Source organism: Mesocricetus auratus, unplaced genomic scaffold (genome assembly GCF_017639785.1).
Source record: "Mesocricetus auratus isolate SY011 unplaced genomic scaffold, BCM_Maur_2.0 Super-Scaffold_100010, whole genome shotgun sequence".
Lineage (NCBI taxonomy): Eukaryota > Metazoa > Chordata > Mammalia > Rodentia > Cricetidae > Mesocricetus > Mesocricetus auratus.
This window is the reverse complement of record NW_024429194.1, coordinates 79,823,745-79,849,396: the sequence shown is the minus strand read 5'-3', so window position 1 is coordinate 79,849,396 and position 25,652 is coordinate 79,823,745. Positions and strand designations below refer to the sequence as shown.

The 25,652-nt window shown below is 39.2% G+C and overlaps 1 protein-coding gene across 1 annotated transcript in view; it reads left to right on the top strand.

The window, feature by feature from the left end:
* Atxn10 (ataxin 10) overlaps positions 1 to 25,652 on the top strand; it is a 131,417-nt gene that overhangs the window by 44,315 nt on the left and 61,450 nt on the right. Inside the window, exons 7-9 of the mRNA XM_040754032.1 lie at positions 3,292 to 3,457; positions 10,559 to 10,667; positions 12,503 to 12,672. Coding sequence (XP_040609966.1) covers positions 3,292 to 3,457; positions 10,559 to 10,667; positions 12,503 to 12,672 — 445 coding nt within the window. The remainder of the gene's footprint in view (positions 1 to 3,291; positions 3,458 to 10,558; positions 10,668 to 12,502; positions 12,673 to 25,652) is intronic.

The following is a 25,652-nucleotide window of genomic DNA, read 5'->3' as shown; positions in this document are numbered from 1 at the left end:
CATGTGGGGGAGCAAAGTGGTTCATTTCTTGATGGGCTGAAGGAAGTGTTTTGACAAAGCGTCTGCAGAACCTTGGCAGATTCCATGGCAGGCAAGGCTGGGGACATAGAGCTTAAGTGAGAAGTTTTATTAGAAACAAGAGGGAGGGGGAAGGAAAGAGAAAAGCGGTAAAGACACACAGAGACAGAAAGAGGACAGAAAAGAAGAGGGAGACAGGAAAAGTCCTGTCAGCCCCAGAGGAACAGCAGAAAAGAGAGAGAGAAAGATAACAAAAGTGGGCGGGGGTCTTTCTTTTAAAGGGGTCCTTTGCACCTGTGTGCAAACTATGCAGCAGCTATAGAGCCCTGGGCTGACCATAGAACCAGACTGGCCTGGGTATATTCTGCCAGGTGACAGGGGCAGGCCACTATCATGGCTAAATCCTTACAGGAAGGGATGGGGAACCATGTGTAACCTTCAAAGGCATGAGTTCACTGACCCACTCCCTCTAGCTAGGCCCACCTCCTAAAATTCTCCCTTCTCCTAAAGTAGCATTAGCATCTAGGGACCACAACTGTGTGGTGGGATGTGTGAGCACATGGAGGCTAGAGAGTGATGTTGAGTGTTTTCCTTTATTACTTTCCACCCACCCATCCATCTGCCCGCCCACCCAAGCACCCACCCATCCATACATCGGTAGGGTCTTTCACTAAACATGAAGTTCACAATTTTTGATTAGCCTGGTTGACCAGCAAGCCCCCAAGATCTGCTTGTCTCCTGTCCCCCAACATTGAGACTACAAGGCCATGGGTGGGTTTTACATAGGTGTTAGGTGGTGGGGATGTCCTTCTGTGTATGTGTCAATAAAGCACTGTTAGCCAATAGGGAAGCAAGATAGGTGGCACTAGGAGTCTTTAAGAGGATTCTGGGAAATGTAGTGAAGAGAGTTGTTACCATGTGATCTCTTGGGAGCAATGGTTGCTCAGGAGTGCATCCTCAAAAGTATAAGTCCTTATAAAATATATTAGTAATTATGGGTTAATAATCAAGTCAGAGCTAGCTGATAAGAATCCAAGCAAATGGTCAACAGCTTCATAATTAATACAGTGTCTTGTGTGTTATTTGGGGGCTGAAAGCGGCAACAGGACCCAGGTGGCAGTCAGGAAGACTAAATGTTACAGTTATGAATTAAAGCTCAGCTCCTCTTGCTTTCATAGCAAGTGCTCTTACAGGCATTAAACTGTCTCCCCAGTTTGCTATGTGACTTGGGTGGGGTTATTCATACTCAAACTGTAGCACCACCACTGCCCTCAGATCAGTCACCGTGACTTGGGCATTGTTGTGTTTTCCAGGTTAGGGATCTGAGACTCTGTAGTGTAATGCTTACCAAGGTTACAGAGACAGCTGTTCTTCTAGCCTGAAGATTCTGCTTTGCATAACTTAAGGTTGTCAGCAGTGGCCATTGCCTCTACTTTGTTAGCATGCTGTTCTGGGTTAATACAATTTTTGGCCTTTGTAGCATATAGTATTCAACAAGTCACACTTTTGGAGAAGTTCAAATGTAAATTGAAAATTTGCTGGAGATGTCAGTCTTTGAATTTGAATTAGATATTTTATTTTTTTTGTAAATATTTATTTTATGTATATGAGTGACCTGTCTTATCTTCAAGCACACCAGAAGAGGGAATCGGATTCCATTACAGATGGTTGTAAAAGAGCCACTATATAGTTGTCTGGGAATTGAACTCAGGACCTCTGGAAGAACAGTGCTTTTTACTGCTTGCTCTAGAATACTCATAAAACACTCTTTTCCCCTCATATTTTTATTCTTGGTCCTTATCAAAACCTTTTCAGGTTGCATATATGTGACTTTAGCAACTGTAGCCTATGTTACATTAAATATAACTCAATAGGTTTTTTTTTGTTATAGAAAACTTCCCTAGGTCTTTTGCATGTTCATTGCTAAAACACACACACACACACACACACACACACACACACACACACACACACACACACATACACACAAATCATAATTTTGGGAAAGAGTATACTTATTTGGTCACAAGTGAATTAGAAATAGAATGGTCATGTCAGCTAGTGACTTCGACAAAATCATGGCTCAGAAATAAGAATGTGCTTAGGGACCTCAAGATGGTTTGTAGGATAGAGGGAAAGAAGCAAGTCTTTGAATCTGATGTGTGATGATTCAGCTCACCCTTGAGCTGGGTCTGGTGGCTTTCCATCCTTGTGCTTGAGTGAATAAAGTAATAAATAGCAGTTGTTAGACCATGTATTTGTTTTCAAGGAGGCACAGTCATGTGCCACACATGGCTCACAGTGAATGTTGTATGCCAGTCATCCTGTAAGATTATAATGGAGTTAGCATCTGAACAAACACATAAAACTAGTTCCCTCCAGTTGCCAAAAAATACAGCATGTAACAGTTATGTACAGTGCATAATTGTGCATAGTTTGTATTTAGTATATAGTTAATTGCTTTATATTAGAGGAAATCAAGATGCTGGATTATGCTGGCCACAACTCATTCATATCCGTTTTCATTATTATTATTATTATTATCATCATCATCATCAGTGTGTGTACACATTCATACATGTGTGCACACATGTATGTGGATATATGATATTTGTATATGGGAGAGTGGGTACCTGCTGGATTACAGCTGTTTGCTATTATTTTTAGATCGACATATCTTTTTTTTTTTTTTTTTTTTTGGTTTTTACGAGACAGGGTTTCTCTGTATTGTTTTGGAGGCTGTCAGTCCAGCCCGGCCTCGAACTCACAGAGATCCGCCTGCCTCTGCCTCCCGAGTGCTGGGATTAAGGGCGTGCGCCACCACTGCCTGGCTAGATCGACATATTTTTAATGTAAAACTAGTATTACTTGTCCCAAGGAGGTTTATAAGGATTAAATGAGATAATGTGTGTAATGTATAAGTGTTAGCTTATAATAGTAGCTCTGCTACTATTATATTGTGAATGTGTTCATAAAACTTAAATTGGCAACCTTTCTGAAATGTTGAATTATTTCAATGTTAAAAGTAATGGATTGAAAAAGTGTATTGGACAGTTCATGCTGCTGGTAAGTCACATAGAAGAAACTAAACATTTCTTCATAAAACAGGCAATTGATAATAAGTTTTATTAATAAAAGTTTTTCCTAGCTAGATATTAAAATAAAGTTAAAAATTTTTAATGAAAGTAAGTCTTAAAATGTCCTCTGAAAGTCATTCTTGGTATCATGCATCATAAGTGTCATGTACTCATGCAGAACTCTTTTGTTTTACAGGGTTACACTGTTAGACATTATGATAACCAAGCTAGTGGGTGACGAGCAGCTGACAAAGGATGACATCTCTATATTTTTGCGTCATGCTGAGTTGATTGCAAACTCATTTGTGGATCAGTGTAGGAATGTGTTACAGTTGATCTCAGAACCTCACACCGAGGATAAGGTAAGGAGACAGATCTCATAAGCCTGGAAGGGAAGAACAGACAGGTTTTCTAGTTCAGTCAAATCCTCTATGGGGTTTCTTTCTCAAAAGGTTTTAAAGATTTGTCTCCGTGTGTGTGTGTTTTATGTGAATGTATGTCACATATGTGTGGGTACCTGTGGAGGCCAAAAGAAGGTGTCAGATCCTCTGGAGCTAGAATTACAGGCAATTTGTAGGCTGCCTTATATGAATGATGGGAACTGAACGTGGGTCCTCTGGGAGAGCTCTTCATTGATGACCTACTTTTCTAACCCCTCTTGAAAGGGTATACTCTCTGACTGGGAAGCGATTTTATTAGACAACTTAGAAATACAGATAAGGGAAACCATGCCCTTATTTTCTATTAAAAGTTAGTAGCTTGAAAAGTAATTCTGGTTGATACTTTTATTTAAGCATAGATCCACAGATATATGTTAAAGCCACATAGATAGATTTTGTACCATTTACTTGTCAGTTCCATTGTTGATCAGATTTGTGGCTATCATCATAGAGCTATAAATATAGTAGGCGTTTAACACATACTCTGAATGAATGAATAGATGGAGTCACCCCTCTAATTGGACATGTAGATTGTTTCTACTCTACTCATTGTAGACAATACTGTAGTTTAACTCTGTACATGTCCATACCCTCTTGCTGCTCTTCCAAAGGACCTAAGTTGGGTTCCCAACACCCACCTGGCAGTTCACAACCATCTTTAACTCCAGGCCTAGGAGATTTAATGTTCTCTTTTGGCCTCCGAGGGCACCAGTAATACACATAGGTAGGTGAAAATACTCATACATGTGAAACAAAAATAGATCTTTTAAAATAAAATAAAATCTTAAAACAACAACCTTTTAATAAAGGTTTCTGAGCTGTTTAAAAAGTTATATTTCCCCTACTCAGGGTTAACCTGGTTAACCATCTCACATTCTCTTTTGCTAACTCCCTTTCTACTAAAGGCTACAGAAGCTAGTTGGCAGTAATTCTGTCCTTACCTTTTCACTGGAAAACCTCTGCTTGTACCTGTTTCTTTGCCCTTCTCTCTGAGAATTGTTTTCTCTTGGAAACTTCTGAGTAGCAAAAGAAAGGCACATCTGGAACAGCATCAAAGATGATCCCAAACTAGCATGTGAGCATGTGGACTAAGCTAGACTAGGATGCCATTTCTGTGAAATTTAGTAGTAGGTAAGACTCATGGATGATGACAGAGGACAGGTCATGTTAGCTGGGGCTGAAGTCAAGGGTGAGAGTGATTACATAGGGACACAAGAGAACTGTTTGAAATGTTATTCATAACTGTGTACTTTGACAAACTGTTTTATACTCTTAAAGGTCTATATTACATACAAACCATATCTCAACGAAGTAGATTTTAAATATTTTTTTAAAAAAGGAGAGTAGATCATTTATGTCCTGACAACACTGATCACTAAAGGAGCGATTGATGCTAGAGTGCTGTTGGCGTTAGCTTGAGACCAGGTGGGAGAGCTTGGACTCCAGAGTGGACAACCAAACAGCAGGAACTGGTGTACAGAGAAACAGAAACTAGATCATAGTGTGCCCTGGACAGTGAGTGATCATGGGAATTTCTTGACTTCCAGTATAATTGAAGTCATGTTTGTGATGGTTTGGCCATGTGAATGCACTGTCTTCTTTGTGCTTGAATTCCAGGCCTCTTGGCTGCTGTCCTTTGTTTCCTTCATGCAGACAGCAGTTCTCTCCCTGTGAAATAAAGGACCAATTCTCAGCATTGATTTACCTTTCTGGAGATAGTTGCTTTTGTTCCCAGCAGGGGGAGCAGTGAGGTGTGCCTTAAATAGCAATGGCATAAGTCCATAAGCTGGGGTCCCAGACTGAACACAAAGGTTGACACATGAGCACCAGCCTTTATCTCTCTCTCTCTCTCTCTGCTTCCTGACTGAGGCTGCAGCTGCTTTTGTCAGCACAGTTTCCTGGCCATGATGGAGCAAACTCACACAGTGTGAGTAAAAAAAAATCCATCCTTAAGTAACTTTTGCCTAGACATGAGAAAAGTAACACACACACACACACACCCCTAAGTTGTCTTTAGCCGGGTGTTGGTGGTACACACCTTTAATCCCATCACTCGAGGCAGAGGCAGGTGGATCTCGGTGAGTTGGAGGCCAGCCTGGTCTACAAGAACTAGTTCCAGGACAGCTTCCAAAGCCACAGAGAAACCCTGTCTCAAAAAAAACAAAACAAACAAACAAACAAACAAAAAAAGACAAAAAAATTAGTTGTCTTTATGTAATAATAATCACATATAAATATATAACCATATACATATATGTATAATATACAATTATATTACAATATAATAAACATAATCTAATATAAAATTGTAATTTTTCTAGGAAACAGTAAAAAACTTCAATATTTGTTAAATCACAGCTGACTTTAAATTGTTCACAAGACTTATGTACAAGTTTTAGTATTATAGTGAGATATACCTGGGCGCTCTCTCTCTCTCTCTCTCTCTCTCTCTCTCTCTCTCTCTCTCTCTCTCTCTCTCTCTCTCTCTCTCTCTCTCTCTCTCTCTCTCTCTCTCTGTCTCTCTCTCTGTCTCTCTCTCTCTGTCTCTCTCTCTGTCTCTCTCCCTCTCCCTCTCCCTGTCCCTGTCCCTCTCCCTCTCCCTCTCCCTCTCCCTCTCCCTCTCCCTCTCCCTCTCCCTCTCTCTGTGTGTGTGTGCTGCATGCTTGGGGCTGTGCAGGTGTATATGTCCATGGATGTGCATGAAGCCAGAGCAAGATGTTAGATGTCTTCCTTTATTACCCTCCTCCTTACTGTCTTAAACAGGGTCTCTTATTGAAGTGGTAGCCTGTCCTTTTGGCTAGGCTGGCCTGCCACAGATCTCTCTGGATCCACCCGTTCTCCTCCCCTGTACTGGGGTTACAGGCACATGCAGTTTATTTTCTGGGGATTCAGACTCAGGGCCTCAAGCTTGCAGTGCTTGTGCTCTCACCTACTCAGTCATCTCCTCAGCATCTCATATTTTATGTAGAAAAGTTTACTATGTTTTCCCCTCAAATAGTAGTTTCTGTAAGGGAGGAGGAAATATGCAAATTTGCATATATTATACTTTGAGATAGAAATGGGGATTAAAAAACTACTTTATGCTTGAAGAAGACACTTGAGCCTGTATTCCAATATAACATATTCTCAAGTTGAATTCTGGAACTGGTTGATTCCGACTTCTGAGAGTCTGCTGTTCATAACTAGATGTTATGGGCTGGCTGTTGCTTGGTTGTCAGAGTCATCATGTATGTTAGTGAGTGATGCACATCATGACTCTGCCATCATCTCCTCAAGCCACCGACCAGCGAGCCAGCCATCATTCCCTACAAGAATAAGATATTTAATAAAATTAATAAAGTTTTCAGAAGACTGTGCCGGAAAGTAGCTATGTTGTAGAAGTTCTTTGGCCTGTGTGGTTTAAAACACTGAGGCTTTCTTTATTTGCCTCTTTACAGAAGGAGTGGCATGTTAATTCATCATGCTCATCTTTTGACCCACTTACACTGTGTAGTCCATTTTGATATAGTTGAAGGTTGACTTTACTGAATCTCAGTTACTTGTCCTGAGCATCACCTTTCCTTTGAAAGGTTTGTATTTTCTGTGTACTTTGAGAATTACCATTAGTTGGAGGGCTTTTTATTCATTTAGTTCTTGCAAACCCCAATTAAGCAACTTTTTGCAGTAGCAATTAATATGAGTTTATGGAATGAGTCAGAATGGTGCTTTTGCAAAAACCGATAATCATATTTTTGCACTTTGCTCATATTTCACCTTTCTGTAAAGGTTTTTTTTTCTTTTTCTTTTTTCTGAGACATGGTTTCTCTTTGTAGCTTTGGAGCCTCTCCTGGCACTTGCTCTGTAGGCCAGGCTGGCCTCGAAATTCACGGAGATCCTCCTGCCTCTGTCTCTCAAGCACTGGAATTAAAGGCATGTACCACCACCACCTGACTTGTAAACAGTTCTTTAGCTGGTATCACTGAAACAAAGTTAAGAAGTTTCTGCTTTTCCCAGCCCCACCCCCACTTTTTTTTAAAGACATTTAGGCTTTAAAAAAATTTGTAATCATTTACTTTTTTGTTTTCTTGGAACTCATCCTGTAGACCAGACTGGCTGCAAACTCACAGAGATGTATGTGCCTGCCTCTGCCTCCTGAATCCTGGGATTAAAGGCATGTACCACCTATGCCAGACTAACCATTTGCCTATTAATTAATTTATTTGGTATTTTGAGTTAATGGTGTATATACGCATAAGTGTGGAGGTCACAGGACAACTTGGGGGGATTGGTTCTTGTTGTGAAATATTAGTTCAAGATGTGTTACATTCATTTATGGTGTGGAATATTTGTGTAGTGATGTAAATATGTGTTGCATTCTTTTATGTTGCATTTGTTTAACTCTGTCTGGAAAGCTGTGTTGCCTTGCCTGTCTAAAATACCTGATTAGTCTAATAAAGAGTTGAGCAGCCAATAACTAGGCAGAAGAGAGAAATAGGCAAGGCTTTTAGGCAGAGAGAATAAATAGGAGAAATTTAGGCTCAAGGAGAAGAGTGAGGAGCAAGAAAAGAAGGAGAGGAGGCTGCTAGGGACCAGGCATGGAGTAAGAAGGAAGGAAAGAAAGTAAAAAGCCCAGAGGCAAAACATAGTAAAAGAGAAACAGGATAATTTAAGTTAGAAAAGCTGGGTAGAAACAAGCCAAGCTGAGGCTGGGCGTTCATAAGAGAGCTGGGTGGTGAGCACCCAAAGAGTTCAAAACAAAACAATACAAAACAAAAAAACCCCTGCAGGTTCTCTCTTTTCAACACGTTGATTTCAGGGTTTGAGGTTTGGGCACAAGCACCTATACTGCCTAGTCCTCTTACTGGCCCTACTGTATGTTTTTCAAAAGTTGAATAAGGTTTCACTATTTAGACATAGTTTTTTTCCCCCTAGACTCTTTATCACTGACTAAAAGGAAGTCATTTTAATTCCACCTAACATATTTCCCATATTACTCATTAAATTTCTCTTATTACTAAAACCAGCTTTAGCTGGATGGTGGTGACAGCACACACCTTTAATTCCAGTACTCAGGAGGCAGAAGCTGGCAGGTCTCTATGAGTTCCAGGCTAGTGTGATCTATAGAGTGGGTTCTAGAATAGCCAGGGCTACACAGAGAAACCCTGTCTTGACAAAAAACAAAACAAATAATAGAGCTTACATTACTTTGGCATATCACTTAAAAAATTATTCTCTTAAGGATAGGAAAGATTGCTCAGTGGTTACAGCCTGTACTGCTTTTCAGAGGACTTATTGGTTCCAAAACACACACTGGGTAGCCCACACCAGCCTCTAACTCAATGCTTCTGGCCTCTGTGGTCACCTATACACACACACCCAGACACACACACACACACACCCAGACACACACACACACACACACACACACACACACACACACACACACACACACACGATTGAAGATTAAACATTTACTGTCTTAGAACTAAGAGTGAGATGGGGCTGTGGCAATAGCTCAGGCAGTGAAGTGCTTACACACAAGCTTGGGACCTGAGTTTGATTCCCAGAACACATGTTAAACAGCCATGTGTGCTGGTGTGCTCTTGTAATTCCCACATTGAGGAGGCAGAAATAGGCAAAGCTCTGGGGCTCATAGTCCCTAAAGGTTACACTAATCAGTAAGCTTCAGACCAGTGAGAAAGAGACCTTTTCTGGCTTTCCTGGGAACCCAGGCCACTCTCATGTGCATAAACCCACACACCAACACATGCATATAATTAAAAATGAAATTCATCTTTAAAAAGATTGCAAAATATGTAACAGTCTTCTAGTAGATTGGTTAACTACTAAACTATTTTTAATTTACATACTCTTGATCTAGAAATTGGATTTTTAAGAATTTATAAACCCACATTTACTTGTTGGAAACTGCAGATTTGTACAAGAATGTTCAGCATAGCATTATTTGTAAAGTGTTATAATAAATTTTATATCTACTGAAAACAAATTAAAACAAAAAAAAACAAAACAAAATAAAAGCAGCATCATGCACTATGAAGAATCAGCCTGCTCTTTCTCCATTAAACTTGTTATCTAGAGGAGACAGTCTGGGCTGTCACCACTATAGAAGAGAGTGCAGAGGCACTGCTGAGCTCATGGATTTGCCCTGATACTGACTTCTTTTTTTTTTTTTTTTTTTTGGTTTTATGAGACAGGGTTTCTCTGTATTATTTTGGAGGCTGTCAGTCCAGCCTGGCCTCGAACTCACAGAGATCCGCCTGCCTCTGCCTCCCGAGTGCTGTGATTAAAGGCGTGCGCCACCACCACCCAGCAGAATTTTATCTTAATGACCTAAATTTATATGTGCTCCTATGTTTTGTCAAATAATGTATACTTGAAAAAGTGTGGTTTAAAATCTGTAATAATTGCACCTTTGAAAAATATATTGGACTATTGGGGTACCTTAGAGTTGGCACATGGTGATTTCCTGGTTGTGCCTTCTGTTTCATATAAACTATTTAGTAGATATGAGATAGCATTTTCAAATACTATCTCTTCCACTCTACCAATACATTGCATACAGGCTCAGATTTACCCAGAAATAATGTAAGTTCTTGAAGCTAGTGTTTTCTCAGACCACAGAATATTACAGGATTTTTGTGGACAAGAAGTTAGTGTGTTTTGTGGAATGTTTGCATCTTTAAAGTGGAACTTTCATATTGAGAATGCTTTAAAAAGAAAGTATTTGCATAAGTGTTATGTGTACCTTGTAATTTTGAACATTTATCCCACTCTTAGGAGGTATTTTTGCTTTAATAAGAGCCTTTCTACTCTTTGCTCCAAGAAGACACATAACGAATGACACATAATCTTGCCCTCTTGATGCAGCTGTTAGTGATCATTCAAGAATATTTTAACACTTCTGTTTTCTCTCTGCAGATGTGTCAAATAGCATTTATTACAGCATTTCATTTTCTCATCATTATCTATAGCAATCAAAGTTAAAATTCTGATTCCTAGTAAGGAGGTTTCCTTATTTTTTAGGAAGCACTGGCTACTATTCGACTTCTGGACGTCTTGTGTGAAATGACATCCAACACTGAGCTTTTGGGCTACCTGCAAGTTTTTCCTGGACTGATGGAACAAGTGATTGGTGCGTGAAATAGCAGACACAGTAATTTTAGTTAAGAAATCTTTGACATGCTCTGTACTATAATTCAAACACAAGCCCTTATTTTTGGTGTTTTCACTTGAAATTCTTCTAAATTTTTTCTTGACTGGATTTGTGGTATAATGCTGACAGCTCAGGTGGCATAAGCTGAGGCCACATTGTTGTTCCTTCCCTTCTGTAGAGGTTGGGCCCTACTTAGTAGTATGATGATTAATCAGGCCCCTTTGCAAATACCTACAGTGTCATTTCATGGGAGTGTTTTTGATGAAACATGATGGGTATTTGCAAATGAAAAAAGTGATTTTCATAAGTTTTATTATACCATAAATTTTATTTATAAAGTCTGGTAATATATTTTCCCCAATTATACTTCCAAGAACATAGAATAGTGTTTCACTCACGTTAGGGATTTAATCTTGTAACAGGATTAACAATTAATAATTAAGAAGCCAGTATTTGAAGCTTTACTATCTTTATTCAAAAACTGCAAATGACGTTCAATGGGGCCTCCATTCATGTAGATACTCAGTCCTAGGCTTTGCTTGCCACTGTTCAGTGTTTTCCTTAAAAAACAAAAAATCAGATACTTTTTCTAGATGTCAATATAGAAGAAAGATGTCTTTGTATCTACAATTGTAGTTGAACCAGCAGTGGTCTGTAGAAAGCATTTAGAATTCTATCACAGAGTTCTATTTTGAATGCAGTACTTTTTTTTTGTTGTTTTGTTTTTATTTTTATTTTTTGTTTGTTTTACGAGACAGGGTTTCTCTGTATTGTTTTGGAGGCTGTCGTTCCAGTCCAGCCTCGAACTCACAGAGATCTGCCTGCCTCTGCCTCCCGAGTGCTGGGATTAAAGGCGTGCGCCACCACCACCCGGCTGAATGCAGTACTTTTAATGATAATCAGAATAAATAACCAAACTAGGAATCATTATGAAGCTAAGACCAATGTGGGTTGCCATCCTATCTCTGCCAAGATACTACTTCTCTGAGTCTGATTGCTTCATGTAAAATTGTGACAGTGATGTCTGCATTTAACAGGTTTGTTCAGAGATTTAAATGTGTAACTCCTGGAAGAGTGTCTATTTTCATAGACTCTTGGGGGTATTCACAGAATATAACAGTATTATTTGCTGTTATTGTAGCTAATGTCAGTACATGCCTGAGGCTGATTATTGACCATTGAGAAAACTGTAAGTTATTGCTAAAACCTCTTGTGATTTAAACTTGCCTGACTAGCTATCACATTAGATTTTGTGTAAATAAATTGGAATTTATTTTATGCCGGGCGGTGGTTGCACACACCTTTATTCCCACCACTTGGGAGGCAGAGGCAGATAAATCTCTGTGAGTTTGAGGCCAGCTTGATCTACTAAGGGAGTTCCAGGGCAGGCTCCAAAGCTACACAGAGAAACCCTGTCTTTGAAAAAAAAAAAACAAAGAAAGAAAGAAAAGAAAAAGAAAAAAATCATTTTATAAGAAAAAAGTTGCAAAATTTTAGTTAACCTTCTTTTGTGGATAAATAGAAATTCTGAGTGAGACTAATTGTTATGATCAGTCTCCTTCAAACTGGGACTTAAAAAAAATGAATGCAAAAGCAAAGAAGCTATCTAGTAATTGTTATTGCTGTTGGATTTCTGTAGTGCTGAGGATGAACCAAGATTCTAGGCAGGCGCTCAACTGCTAAGCTGACCCCTACACTCGATTATTATTGAGGGGGTGTTAGGTGCTTTATCTTAATCCATTGTGTTTGTTTATGGAGAACTTAGATGTTGTGTTATTTTCTTAAGGAAAATGAACTCTACTTGTTTGCTCTAGATGTTTTACGGGTGATTCATGTACTTGGAAAAGATACCTCAAACATCTTCAGTCCCTCTGATTCTCTAAAAGCAGAAGGTGACATTGAACACATGGCTGAAGGGTTTAAATCTCATCTCATTCGTCTGATTGGAAATCTGTGTTACAAGAATAAAGAAAACCAAGACAAAGTAAGATTATTTCTTAGTGTGCCACATATAACTGTGTTTAGGATATGCTGTTTAGAAATTGAATACCTTCCCTCTGCAGGTGAGTGAAATCTTATGTGAGTTCTTAGATAATTGATTGAAAAATAACTATGGGCTAATATGTAACATAAAACAGTATGTTACATCTGTTTTTCTACAAACAAGCACAATGTGTCTTACTCGAAATTTTTTGCTTTTTATTTTAGTGGTTCTGCTTCTTTATTTTAGTGGTGTATGTGTGTGTGTGTGTGTGTGAGTGTGATAGATGAGTGTGAAGCAGTGTAGGTGCATGCTTTACAGTGCATGCACGTGAAGTTGGTTCTCTCCTCTCACCATCCCTTCCAGAAATCAAGCTTAGGTTGAGAGGCTCTGCAACAAGTGCTTTCTATTTGCTGAGCTATCTGGCTGATTCTGTATGTCACAGTTTTTGCTTCATGATCTATATTTTTATAGTTTTTCCATTTTCTTTGTCCTGAATGTATTTGGGGAATTCTCCTTTCTTGTAAATTAACAGTGTCTGTCTGAAGTCTGTTTTTTTAAGCACTCTATTATGATGTAGGGAGAAGTCCATAAAATAAAAACAATAACAGCCAGACTTGGAGGCAGGTGCATCTCTATGAAGTTCAGCCTGGCTTATTCTACATAGCAAGTTCCAGGCAGCCAGAGCTGCATAGTGAGAACAACAGAAGAGAATGATTTTAACAACAGAGCTGCATAGTGAGAACAACAGAAGAGAATGATTTTAACAAGTTTGGAAATTTTTCTAGTAATAGGCATTTTAGAAAAACCGAGCTAGGCATGGTGACACATAACTGTTGTCCTTGCCCCAGGGAGGACCAAAAAATTGAATCATATCAAGACCAGCCTAGGCTACATAGCAAGACACTGTCTCAAACAGAATAAAACAAAAATGTTGCTATAACTGTTAGAAAACTTTGCTGGGCTTGGTGGCATACATCTTTAATCCCAGCACTCAGGAGGCAGAGGCAGGCAGATCTCTCTGAGTTCGAGGCCAACCTGGTCAACAGAGTGAGTTCCAGGACATGCTCCAAAGCATACAGAAAAACCCTGTCTTGAAAAAACAAAAACAACAACAACAAAAAAATGTGTCCTGTCCTAATTCTTTAAAACTAGTATTCTGAATAGATATGCATTTAATTTCTAGAAATATGAGAGGCCCCCTTTAGAACTTCTTTTCTTCTCTCTTTTGTACTTAACATTGTAGAGCTGATAATACTGAAAACATAAGATTGATATTGATAAAGGATCCACATGATGATTAGGTCACATGCTTCATGCTGACTTAACACCCACCTCCCTCTATCCCTCAGATAGGCTCTCTCTTTGTAGCCCCAGTTGCTCTGAAACTTACTATTTAAAATATGCTGGCTTTGAGCCCACGGAGATCTGCTTGCCTCTGCCTCCTGAACACTGAGATTAAAGATGTGTATCATCATGCCCAGCTGGAACTGAGGTTCTTTGTCTTACTAGGATTTACTTGGGGCAGTGTTTGTTTTGCTTATTTAAATATTAAGTCTATTATAGGTTATATTTTCTAAGACATCTATAAAAGTTCTTATTACTGTATGTATATTTCTGAGTGTCAATTTTACCATACTCCTATCAAGGCATCTATTTCTCCATCCTGTTGAAACTCCCCAGCCTACAGGACTGCTTTGAACAGTAATATACGATAGGAATGAGCCTGTATTGTTGTGGCATAGTCCATTATTTGCCCAGCTTTTAGAAACTAGTTATGTAAGAAGTGCTGATTCTGCAAGACCGCCTTGCTGTGACTGGTGAAACCACGTGGAGAGCCCAGAAACTGAGACACAGACAGCCGAGCTAGTGAAGAAGCACCATGGTGCCAGAAACACTTGCAAAAGGTCGTCTTGGAATGTGTAGTCTTGGTTCTTTATGTGACTGGTCCAGACAGAGCCTTTTCTTAATTTTGGATCTCAGCACTGTGAGAAAAAGTGAAGTGAGAAAAAAACTTGTGTAGGTTTTTCTTCTGTTAATAGTGCAAGATGCTGCTATCGGCCTTAACATTTATAAACTAAATGAAGTCAGTCTTTTAAAGACATTCAAATTGGCACAACTTCATGCATTCTGGAGTGAAATTCATACTAGAAGAAGGGAATGAGACAAAATGTGACTTACAGGAAATCTACTTGTTTTCTAGCTTGAAGAAAAAAAAAAAAAGAATAGGCTAGCAAAATATCTCAGTGGGTAAAGGCATTTGCCACCAAGCCTGATGGCCTGAGTTCAATCCTCAGGATCTACATGGTAGAAGTTGTCCTCTGGCCTCTATACAGGTGCCATGACATATATTCATTAATTTTCTTCTCTGTCTTTCTTTCCCCAGTCACTGTCTTTCTCTTTCCACTCTTCCTCTTCCATTTCTCCCTTTCAATAAATGTAATAAAAAAGGAAAAAAAAACAAAGCAAAGAACAGTTTGGGAGCAAATATTATTGGAAGTGAGGAGGGAATCCCTGAAAAAGTAAGCCCAGGCTCTCGGCCTCAGTTCTCTAAGTCTTTGCTTATGTTTGAATCATATACAAACCTGGCAGGCTCCAATCAAGTAAGCTGGGGACAAAGTAATTATTGAAATCTGAGTTGTCAGTCTGCAAAGTTTATGTTTAAGTCAACTAAAATAAGCATTCACTAAAACAAACAAACAACCCTCTTTACAAGACTATAATATAATTAAGAATTCCCACAGAATAGTTTATACAGTGTCTAGGAGCCAAAACAAAATCACCTGCCCTACAGGAAAATGTATTCCATTGTTATAAGAACTATTGCTCAAAAGAAGCTGACTGCAAATCACAAAGATGCATCAAGGATTTTTAAAGGAACAGTTGTAATAGTGAATGGACAATACATATTATATGAATGACAAGATAGGATAGAAATAAGAATTAAAGAAAGAACTAAATAGAAACTATAGAAATGAAAAATAAAGTATCTGAAACCAAAAGGTTTATGAATTCTTAAGAATACCACAGAGATGGTAAGGAAGTGTGCATACTTGATTCAGAAGTAGAAATCATCCAACCTGAAAAAGACAGGGGATAAAGATTGAAAATACAACTGGTCTTTGTGTTGTGTCACACTTGGGCACAATTTGTTATGTGATAGTTGATTATGGGGAAAATAAGACCTGCCGTTTTGTCTGTTGTGTGTACAATTTGGATATTCCTCTTCATTGAGCAGGCATATTATCTAAGACTACTGATTCCCTATTGGAAACGTACTGGATTGATTTTTGTAAAACAAAGTTGATAGGCAGTAAAAACTTTATCTGTTTTAATAACCAAAACTGCCTTTTTTTTTTAGGAGCACAGCAGAGGTGAGTTACTTGTGTTCAGTGATTGTTTTGTTGCTAATTTGGGGTGGCCTCTCACAGAAATACACTGTAGTGACCCTCAGGCTTCTGGATAGCTCACAGAGTCAGGAGCAGGTTGCACTCTAAGAAGCATGGAGTGTACCCAAGTGCTGCGTGGAGGACCCTGAAGCCCCCAGGAAGTTGCTGTGTGTTCTCTAGTAGAGCAAACACTCCAGAGAGCATGAAAGAGTGTGAGAATGCCTCTCTATCCCAGTGTCTTTCCTGTGCTAGCAGGGGCTCAAACCTGAAAGCATTCCCTTTGGGGGACACTACCCCCTTCTTTTTCTGTGTTCTGGAAGCTTCATTCCTGGTTTCAGTTGGATAGTAAAAATGTATTTTCCTTGCTTATTATTTCTGCAAGGGATAAAGTTCACTAGCTTTCTAAAACGTTTGTTTCAGTTCTGGGCAATTGGCTATTTGGAGAACAGTTCTCTATATGGAGTCACTAATTCCTAGGGTGTTGTTTAGGTGGTTTGTTTGGCTTCTATGCAAATTGGAGCCTACAGATAAATTCAGCTTTATATTTCCAAGACTAAAAAAGATCCCGGGTTGGGGGAATTTGTGTCATCTCGCCAAAAGAAAAAAGGAGTGGATGATTATTTGTTTAGTGTCTGTGTTGCTGCATCATGCCTTCTTATGGGTGCTGTCAGCTTTAATGTTTGCAGCAGCCTTGCAAAGCAGGTTTTACTAGGGATGTGAATGGAGAGGCTGTCTACCCAGAGTAGAATTTAGATTTGTTTTCCTGTGAATTCCCAGGTTTGTGCTCGTTATTCTGTACTCTGTTGCCTCTTATTTTGGAATTTTCCTACAGTTTGGCAGGAAAGATTTAGACTTCCCAAAGATCATCAGCCCACAGGTCATCGAACCAGACCCTTTCAGCTCCTTCTGGGTTCACTTAGGAAACCCCAGTGCACTTTCCTCTTTCTTACTCATCTCTCCATCAACTATGAATATCCTTAATCTTCAGGGCCTTTCATTTGGTTGATGAAGATTTGCTTCCTGGGAAGGTTCCCTTCTAGGAATATTATGAAAATTTCTTTCCTGGGGAGAAAGCTATCACCTCCCTACAAGATGCTAATAATTCTACCCAAGTTCACTCTGGGGAGCCGGTGAGTCTTGAGGCTTACTTTGCGTGAGAGACTGCTAGTAAGAGTGGGAGACTCCAAGCACAAGAAAGTAGATGGAGTTCCCTTCAGTTAGAAACTTTCATAGAATCTTTGTACATGGTGCTTAGTTCCTCAGAAACCTTAGCAGAAGCCTTTGAGCCCTACTGTAGTTCTGCTTGTCATGTAACTTCATTTGTAGTAATGGGATGTCCAGTAGCTGGCTAAGGCACTCCTTTTGTGGCTTTTTGAGTTTTATGTTTTTTGCATCTGCACTGGGTAACTAGAGCCTGTGACTCCTGAGGGGGGGATGATTGACATAAAAATTGTTTCTATCAATTTCTAATTGGAGAAACTAAGGCACAGGGAGAGTTCAGTGTGATTTAATTAAGCTGATATTTATTGAATGCAGACTTGGTGTGGTGTGTCCTGGAGATGCCATTAATTCCAGTAGGGGCCAACAGGCATGCACTACTTCTTTCCCAACAACTCTGTTACAGAGGCCTGCCAGAGAGGATCAGAATTCTGGGTGACCTTATGACCTTATATTCTGGGGTGGTCAACCCAGAACGGTTCTTTCTGAACAAAGCTGGACAGTCAGGGCATGGAGGTGTGAGAATGGGGGATCATCTTCCTTTGTATTTGCACCTTTGGACAACCTGCTCAGATCTTTATTGGACCTAGCCCTTCCCCTGGTCTTGAGCTGGTCCTTCTGTGGAGCTGGTGGGCTGCTTCCTGAACTGTAAAGGCATCCAGATGTCCTTACCAAAAGTCATGACAGAAGTGCTCCTATTCCTACAGATACATTTTACTCACTTAGTACTCCACTTACAACAGCTGTAATGATTAGTTTACTTTTAAACCTCTGTGAACTGGATGGAGAGTGATTCTGTTTTGGTTTCTCATGTAAGAACCACTTGGATATTGATGCTGTGAACACAAAGAAACCATTCTCAGGCCTCTTTAGAGTATGAAATGTATGGTTTGCCTTTTTTGTTCCCCATTCTTTTGCTTTTCACTATTGTTATTTCTCTGCCTTGTTTGAAGAAAAAAAGTTTAATTTTTTTAATTTTTAATTTTTTTTTTTTGAGACAGGGATTCTCTGTGTCTTTGGAGGCTGTCCTAGAACTAGTTTTTGTAGACCAGGCTGGTCTCAAACTCACAGCAATCCATCTGCCTCTGCCTCCCGAGTGAGTGCTGGAATTAAAGGCATGCACCACCACTGCCCAGCCAAAAGTTTTATTTCTTAAAGCTAAATGTGTTATTTGAAATCTGAGAAGAGATTACCCTTATCTACTATGCCTTTTCCCCAAAGGAAAATGTTATTGACTTAAAAAAAATATATATATATATAGTTACTGGTTGTGAGGTGCATTCTGCTAAAGGTTGCTTGGCATTGCTGATTAGTTCTTTCTTCTTTCCTTCCGCCTCTTCCTTGTAGAGATTCCTAGCCTTGGTGCTGGTGCCTGGTGGTCTTTGTGTTGACGTATGTACACACAAAGCTTTCATTGCAGGTACCAATCTATTTGAAGAGTTTCAGTGTGTGAGGGAGGTGCAACTCATGACTCTCCTATCCAGAACCGTCCTCTAGGAAATCGGTCCTTAAACATTTGTGACCATAAAAGCACATAACTCATTGTGTTATGTCTTTAAATTTTTTACCTGGTAAGCATTCAATGAATAGAATGAATATTCCTAAATGAAAGTGTATCTTTTGTGACCTGTAATTTTTAATTAAAAATTTACATTACTATACAGCATGATAGGTTTCATAGTATTTTCATCCATAGCATGCTATTTTACTTTGTTCTGATTCATCCCCCTTATCCGTTGTCCACCTCCATCCCTGTATTCCTCTGACTGACCTTCTTCTTCTTCCAGTGGGTCTTATAAAGTGTGTCCTCCCCCATCATATTTTCTCTTTTTGGTGCTCGTGATTAAACACAGAGCCTTGTGTGTGATAGAGAAACACTCTAACACTAAGCTATATAGCATCAGTTGGCTTATGGCAATTTATCTTAAAAGCATTTGTTGTAGGGGCTGGAAAGAGATGACTTGGTAGTTAAGAGTTTACTGCTTTTGTAGAGGATCCATGTTAGGTGTCTCATAACTGTCTGCAACTCAAGTTCTAGGGGGATTTGACATCTCCTTGTGACCTTCTTGGAACTTGCACTCACATGCATGTACCTCCACACACATACATATAGTTAAAAATACAATGAATCTTTAAAAAGTTGTTGTATGTTCACTACGACAACATGGTGTATGGTTTTAGCTTCTGAAGGTACAAAGTAAGTAGAACATTGTTTTCTGGCTCAAGGAGTCATTTGTAAACAAAGACTAGACAAAACAAGCAACTGTACACATGGAAGTTAAAATTTCTTTAAATTCTGAATTCTGGGATAAATTTTGAAAGTCTTTTATGTTTGAGATACATTTGTTTGTTTAGTTAGTGTGTATGTATTTGGGGGTATGTGTGTCAATGTGTGTGTGTGTGTGTGTGTGTGTGTGTGTGTGTGTGTGTGTGTGTGTGTGTGTATACATTCAGTCCTTCCATAAGTATAGGTCCTGAGGATTGAATTCAGGTTGTCAGGCTTGATGACAAGCAGATTCACCCATTGAGCAATCTCACCAGCTCTATTTGGGATATTTAGATACATTTTGACTTAATGTAACTGCCTTTTTATATTGTTCAGGTTTTTAGTGTCTTTTTGTATGCAGTATGGCAAGTCTTTCAGTTTCTCATGCGTAGAGCAGACAGGCCAGCCAGTCCTTTATGAATCCCTCCTGTGTAACATGGTTTCAAGCAGGGTATTTGCTTAGTGAGTCATAAAACTGGAGATAAATATATGACTGTTTCAGTGCCCAATTGTTTCATTGAGGCTGTTTTTCTTAGAGTTAGTAATTGCTCATTGTCTATTAATGCTGACTGGTCATTGATGAATAATTGTTTTGTAAAGAAATAAAGTCTTGATTAGCATGTGCTAGTAGTATCTTCCATTGAGCCACTATAGCATAGGCCTGGGTGCCAGAGTCCTTACTGTCTGCCATGAGAAGGACCAGTTTCTCTATTCTTGCCCTGTACTATGTGGACTTCCCAACCTCTTTTCTCATCCATGTGTCCTTAAGTTGCTCTTTAGAGCTCCTGATCACAAGCTTTATAAATTTTTGTAAACTTAAGGTTAGCAGGAAGTACATTCAACTTCATTGTACCTTCTTTTGATGGTTTTGCTTTTCTATCTACTCTACATATGAAATTGGCTTCTCTGTGTGGATATATCATGGTGTGTATTTCAACATACTTGTGCTTGTTTTGCTTTTACTTGTCTTTGGTGTGTATAGATTAACTATGAGCCAAGAGATATGTGGAAAATTTCATTATCTCTCTTTTACCTTAACAGATTAGGTCTGTTTCCAGCTGTATTGTCAACCCCATACCTCTTTCCTGGCTTCTTTTTCTTGACCACTCTCATATAAAAACTTTCTCAATATCTCCTGGGTAATATTGTTGAGAAATTTATTGTACACCGTCTTCCCATGGGTCTTGACCTGATCATACTGTACAGGTGATGGGTTACTGTACTGCAAATACATCTAGACTTCTTTACCAAGTCATGGTTTATGTGTTTGTTCATCTTCTCATGGGTCAGTTCCTTGACTGTTTCTTGGTTTCTTGGAGCTACAGAATAAGCTGTGTTCTGTTGTCCTTATTACAGTAGGCTTGCAGTAGCGCAGACATGATTAATATTAAGTAACACAGACTGACTTCTTAGTTAACCATTTATGAACTGTAACTCTTAGTTCTGCTCTCAACTTCTTTGCTTCAAAATAGAGACAACTATACTTTCCTGTGAGTTGGTGACCGAATGTGATGGTATCAAACAAACTACGTAGACTCTCCATTGTACCTGAATCTCCCTTCCAGGCCATTGTTGAATAGTATAGTACATTTCATCATCTCCTAACTATATGCATTAAGGAATTGTTACTACAATTATATCTGTGTGAAGTGGGTGATATGTGTGTATATGTGTGCATGTTGTGGCGTGAATGTGGAAGTCAGAGAAAAACTTGTAGGAGTTAGTTCTCTTCTTTCACTATATGGATTCTGGGTTTCAAACTTAGATTCTTAAGTTTGGCAGCAAGTTCTTTTATCTACTTAGCCATGTTGCTGACCCCTAACATATAAATAAATATATCTATATAAATATATAAATGTACTTATGAATAAGTGCATATATATAAATATACATTTAAATAGAAATTTGTAGGTAAATGTCATAGGAATTTACTAAATGTAAAGTAATCTGGATATCCTTGTCTTTCTAGGTGGGAATTATTTGAGGAAGTAGTAAAAGCATGTAAGAAAACGTTAAGACAAGAATACTTTTTTTCTTGTCAGGTCTACCACAAATGCCTTTTTAGTTGAATTTTTTTGTCTCTTGACATAAAGAGGTGGAATATTTTCTGTCTGTTCAGAATGTATTCTCGGACAGTTCTGAGAGTCTGAAGGGGCTTTCCCCCCTTATACATTAATTTACTGTATGCCTGCATAGCAGTCAGAGGACAGCTTATGGGAGTCAGGTCTGTCCTTTCCCTGTGTGGGTTCATCAGGTGCAAGCAAGTGCCTTTACCAGCTGAGCCACCAGCCCTGGAGGAACTTTGAAATCTCAGATCTATGTCCCCTTAGTTGCACTTTGTGCTTCTCCTCAGTCAGAAGCAAGTTGCACAGAATCACAGCTTATTGATTTGATGATTGAATGTATAGACAAGCTCTGGCTTGCTTAGAATTCCACTCCTTTGTAATGTAATCTGAGTTCAAGAAATATGTCAAAATTCATAAATCAAGCTGTCACCATTAGTTTCTTGAACTTACAGTTCCTGCTACAGAAAGTGAAATTAAAATTCCTATCTTGAGGATACCTATAGAGATTTAGTTTGGTGCAGCTGTACATTTTTTTCTTTAAAGGCATAGAGGAAGGGCTGCAGTTGTAGCTCAATGGTAGAACATCTACCTAGCATGTATAAGGCCCTCAATTCAGTCCCCAGTCTGCCGAAAAAGTAAAGCATTGAGGATGTTTTATTGTTTGACTTAAAAACTTCCATTTTTCTGTTTCATTATAGGAGTAGTAACAGCTTGTACTTCTGGGGAGGGGCATGGCCTTATTTAAAAGGGAGATGTACATGAACAGTATGAGCCATCTGTTGCTATTACTGTGGCATGTCAGAGATCCATGCTTTGGGTTTCTTAATTGTATCACTACTGCCTGTTGAGTCAAACTGGTGAGCTCTAGGTTCAGTGAGAAACCCTGTCTCAGAAAACAAAGTGAAGAGTGATTGAGGAGGACACCTGATGCTCACCTCTGGTCTCCACATGTGAACATGCAGCAGTGTTGACTTTTACATGTTTCAGTTTTTCTCATAGCTCCTGGAAGTTAAGAGGAGCAGAGTTATTCAGCATGCATGTACACACAAACAGGCACACATGGAATGGGGCATGAATCTAGAGGTCCTGTTTGTCTCTGATAGGAAGAAAAGGACAGTTCTTGGTGGCTGTGGCCATTCTTTCTTTCTTTATTCTACTTTCATAGTCAGTACATATGTCCTTACCTTCCTCAGCCAGTATCTGGGGGTTTAAAAGAATTTCAATTAAGCTTTTATAGAAAAAAATGAGAGTAAGACATTAGCATATGATCTGGAGGATTTTACTAGCAAAAATAATTAAAAGCTTGTATCAAGGTGATTTGGGGACATTCCTGAGTGAATATCAATTTTTCTGTGTGAAAGAGAGGCAGAGGCAAGCAGACACAGACAGAAGGATTATTCCTGCAGTGTGTTGACTTTCTTTCCTTCCTTCTTTCTTTTTTTAACATGCAAAGGAATAGGATTTGAATTTACCTTCTGTTGGCAGGGACTCTGGTTTGGGCATGTTAGTTTTTGGTGAATGTTGAATTTTTCACATTTCTACTACATGTCAGAATCTAATGAAAGCCCAAGTACTTTTGACATTAAGTTTTCTTTATATCTCTAGCCTTCATTGTTTGGACAAATAAGAAAGTTTTATTTCAAGTGTTAAACTAGCTCCTTTTATTTCTGAGGGAATGACAAAGATGGAAGTGTCTGTCATACATTTAAAGCTTGTCAGCCTTTGGCTTTGGTAGTTGTTTGCTTTTCCTAGCAGCACAGGATCAGAGTTACACTCTTATAAATATAAAAACACACAAATCAGTCATGAAGTAATTATATGATGCCCCTTCTTATTGCTTATCTCATTTTGGTAAAATTTAATTTCATGCTCATCATATTCTAGTAGAAGAGTAGCATTGAGTCTCTTCTGCTGCAATGTTTAACTCAAATCTATATTACTGCTATGCAGCAGTTGGAATAAGGCCATGTCTATTCTGTTCTTTAGATCAGAGCTGCCATTGCTGTTCTGTCATCATGTTAGAAAGTTGTAGTTAGTGTAAGTATGATTTGCCATCTGTTGTGCACCAGCTGGTGTTCTAGACAGTGAGAATGTAGAAATGGATCTGGCATAGTGCCCTCTTGAGGAATTCATGTGAACAGGGAGACAGATGTAACAATTGCTATATAAGTGAATTTGTGTGGCCGCACGAGGCTGAGGAGTGGCTACAGTATGTACCAGGGAGAAGGAAAGACTCCACTGAGTTCAAGAACAGCCAACCCTGTGCTTAGATGAACAAAAATGAGGGAAGCAGGGGAGGGAGCAGCCTGTGAACTTTAGAATTTTATTCTTCCTTGTCATTGTCCTACTAAAGACCATCTTCCTGGCTCTGCAGACCTTATCCCAGCTGGGTCCTGGGCATCTCATCTCATTTCTTACTCTAGACTTTCATTTCTGGTTTCTGAGAAATATGCAAATGCTACCCAGTGATAGGCCAGTGCCCAAGTCTTCTGAACTAGGCCTATCAAGGGTTAATCAGAAAAATATATCCTGCCAATCTCTCAGGAGCTACTGAGAACAGCCATGAGCCAGGGGCCTGCAGTGTTTTTTCTGAACCTTCCCTTTACTGCCTACTTCTTGTATCATGGTCTTCCCTTTAGCACAGTGCGTGAAAACTCGATGTTAGAAAAACCAGTTTAGATTCCAGTTTGTTAGTAACTACCTTGTATGGGTGCCTAAGTGTATACTCCAGTAGAGTGTTGTATAGCTCTGCTTTCCTTTAGTATACTCCTCACAAGCCTGAATTCCACCATGTCAGTTGGCCTTTCTCATTTCAGGATATAGGGACCATGTTCTTAGTATCTCCTTGGTGGTCAGTGGTTCTCTTCCCTCAGTTCTATGTCTTGTCAGCACTCAGAGGCCCTTGAGCAGGTAGCACCCATGAAGGATACCAATGGTGCAGAAGTTGAGGTTCATGCCAGTTTCTTCTCTGCTATTGAACTTCCATATCCTTCTCCACAGTGAGGAGTGACTAACTTTCTAGAGTAAGCCAGTTTCCTGGTATCCAGGAATGTTTGGTGCAGGGCTCTCTCTATAAGGAAAATTGCTCATTTGCTACTGTATGTAGCACCCAAAGCAATCTCCTGTATTCCTTTTTATGCCTGCACAGTGCTGGTAAAACCTGGAGGAGCAGAGCTGCTCACTCAAGTAAGCAAAGACTTGGTGGCATTTCACTATCTTCTCAATGTTTTCATCGTGTTACAAGTTCCATTGTTAAGCTTTACTTCCTTTAGTTCAAATTTGTGTAAAAATGCTGACACATCTTGATTGAGAAACATTTTTGAACCTTAATCATTCTTTTACATATTTGTGTGAAAGCATTTCTAGTTTTTTTTCTTGACAATAAACTCTGATCCAGATAGGAGAGCAAAGGGGAATGGAGGAGCAAGACTTGATGCTGTGTTCTGTCTCTTCCATTCACTTGCTGCCTTCATGATGGCTGCTCTCACCTCTCCAGTTATTACTAAATGGAGGTGTAGGGGCCTGTCATCACCATAATCACTAAATACCCTGTAGCTCTTTATCCCACTAATAGTAATAATTTATGTGTATTTGGAACTTCTATATTTCCTTTTCAGGAAAAGTATTAATTTAGATAATCACTTAGATTGGAAAAATGAAAAGTTGAGCCTTAGTCAAGATCTTGCAAAGGTTAACCAATCACTTCCAAACTGAAGACCAATAGCATCATTCCCAGTAACACAGTAACCATGGTGCAATGCTTATTATGTGCCTGGTACCTCTTTGAGCCCTTGCTTGTATCAGTGTATTTATTTTCATAATATTTGGGGGGAGTGGGCAATATTATCCCATTAATTTGTGTGGACATTAAATAATTTGCCTAGGGTCTCATGCTGTCAGTGGTAGAGCAGAAGAATATGCAGACTGGCTTTTAACACATATACTCAGTTTCCTTATCTGCCCACCAGTGGAATGGCCACAGCTTGGGAATTGTGTCTGAGGCACATAGTTAGCCAGAGCTATTGTTCTTGTAGTTTTCTATGA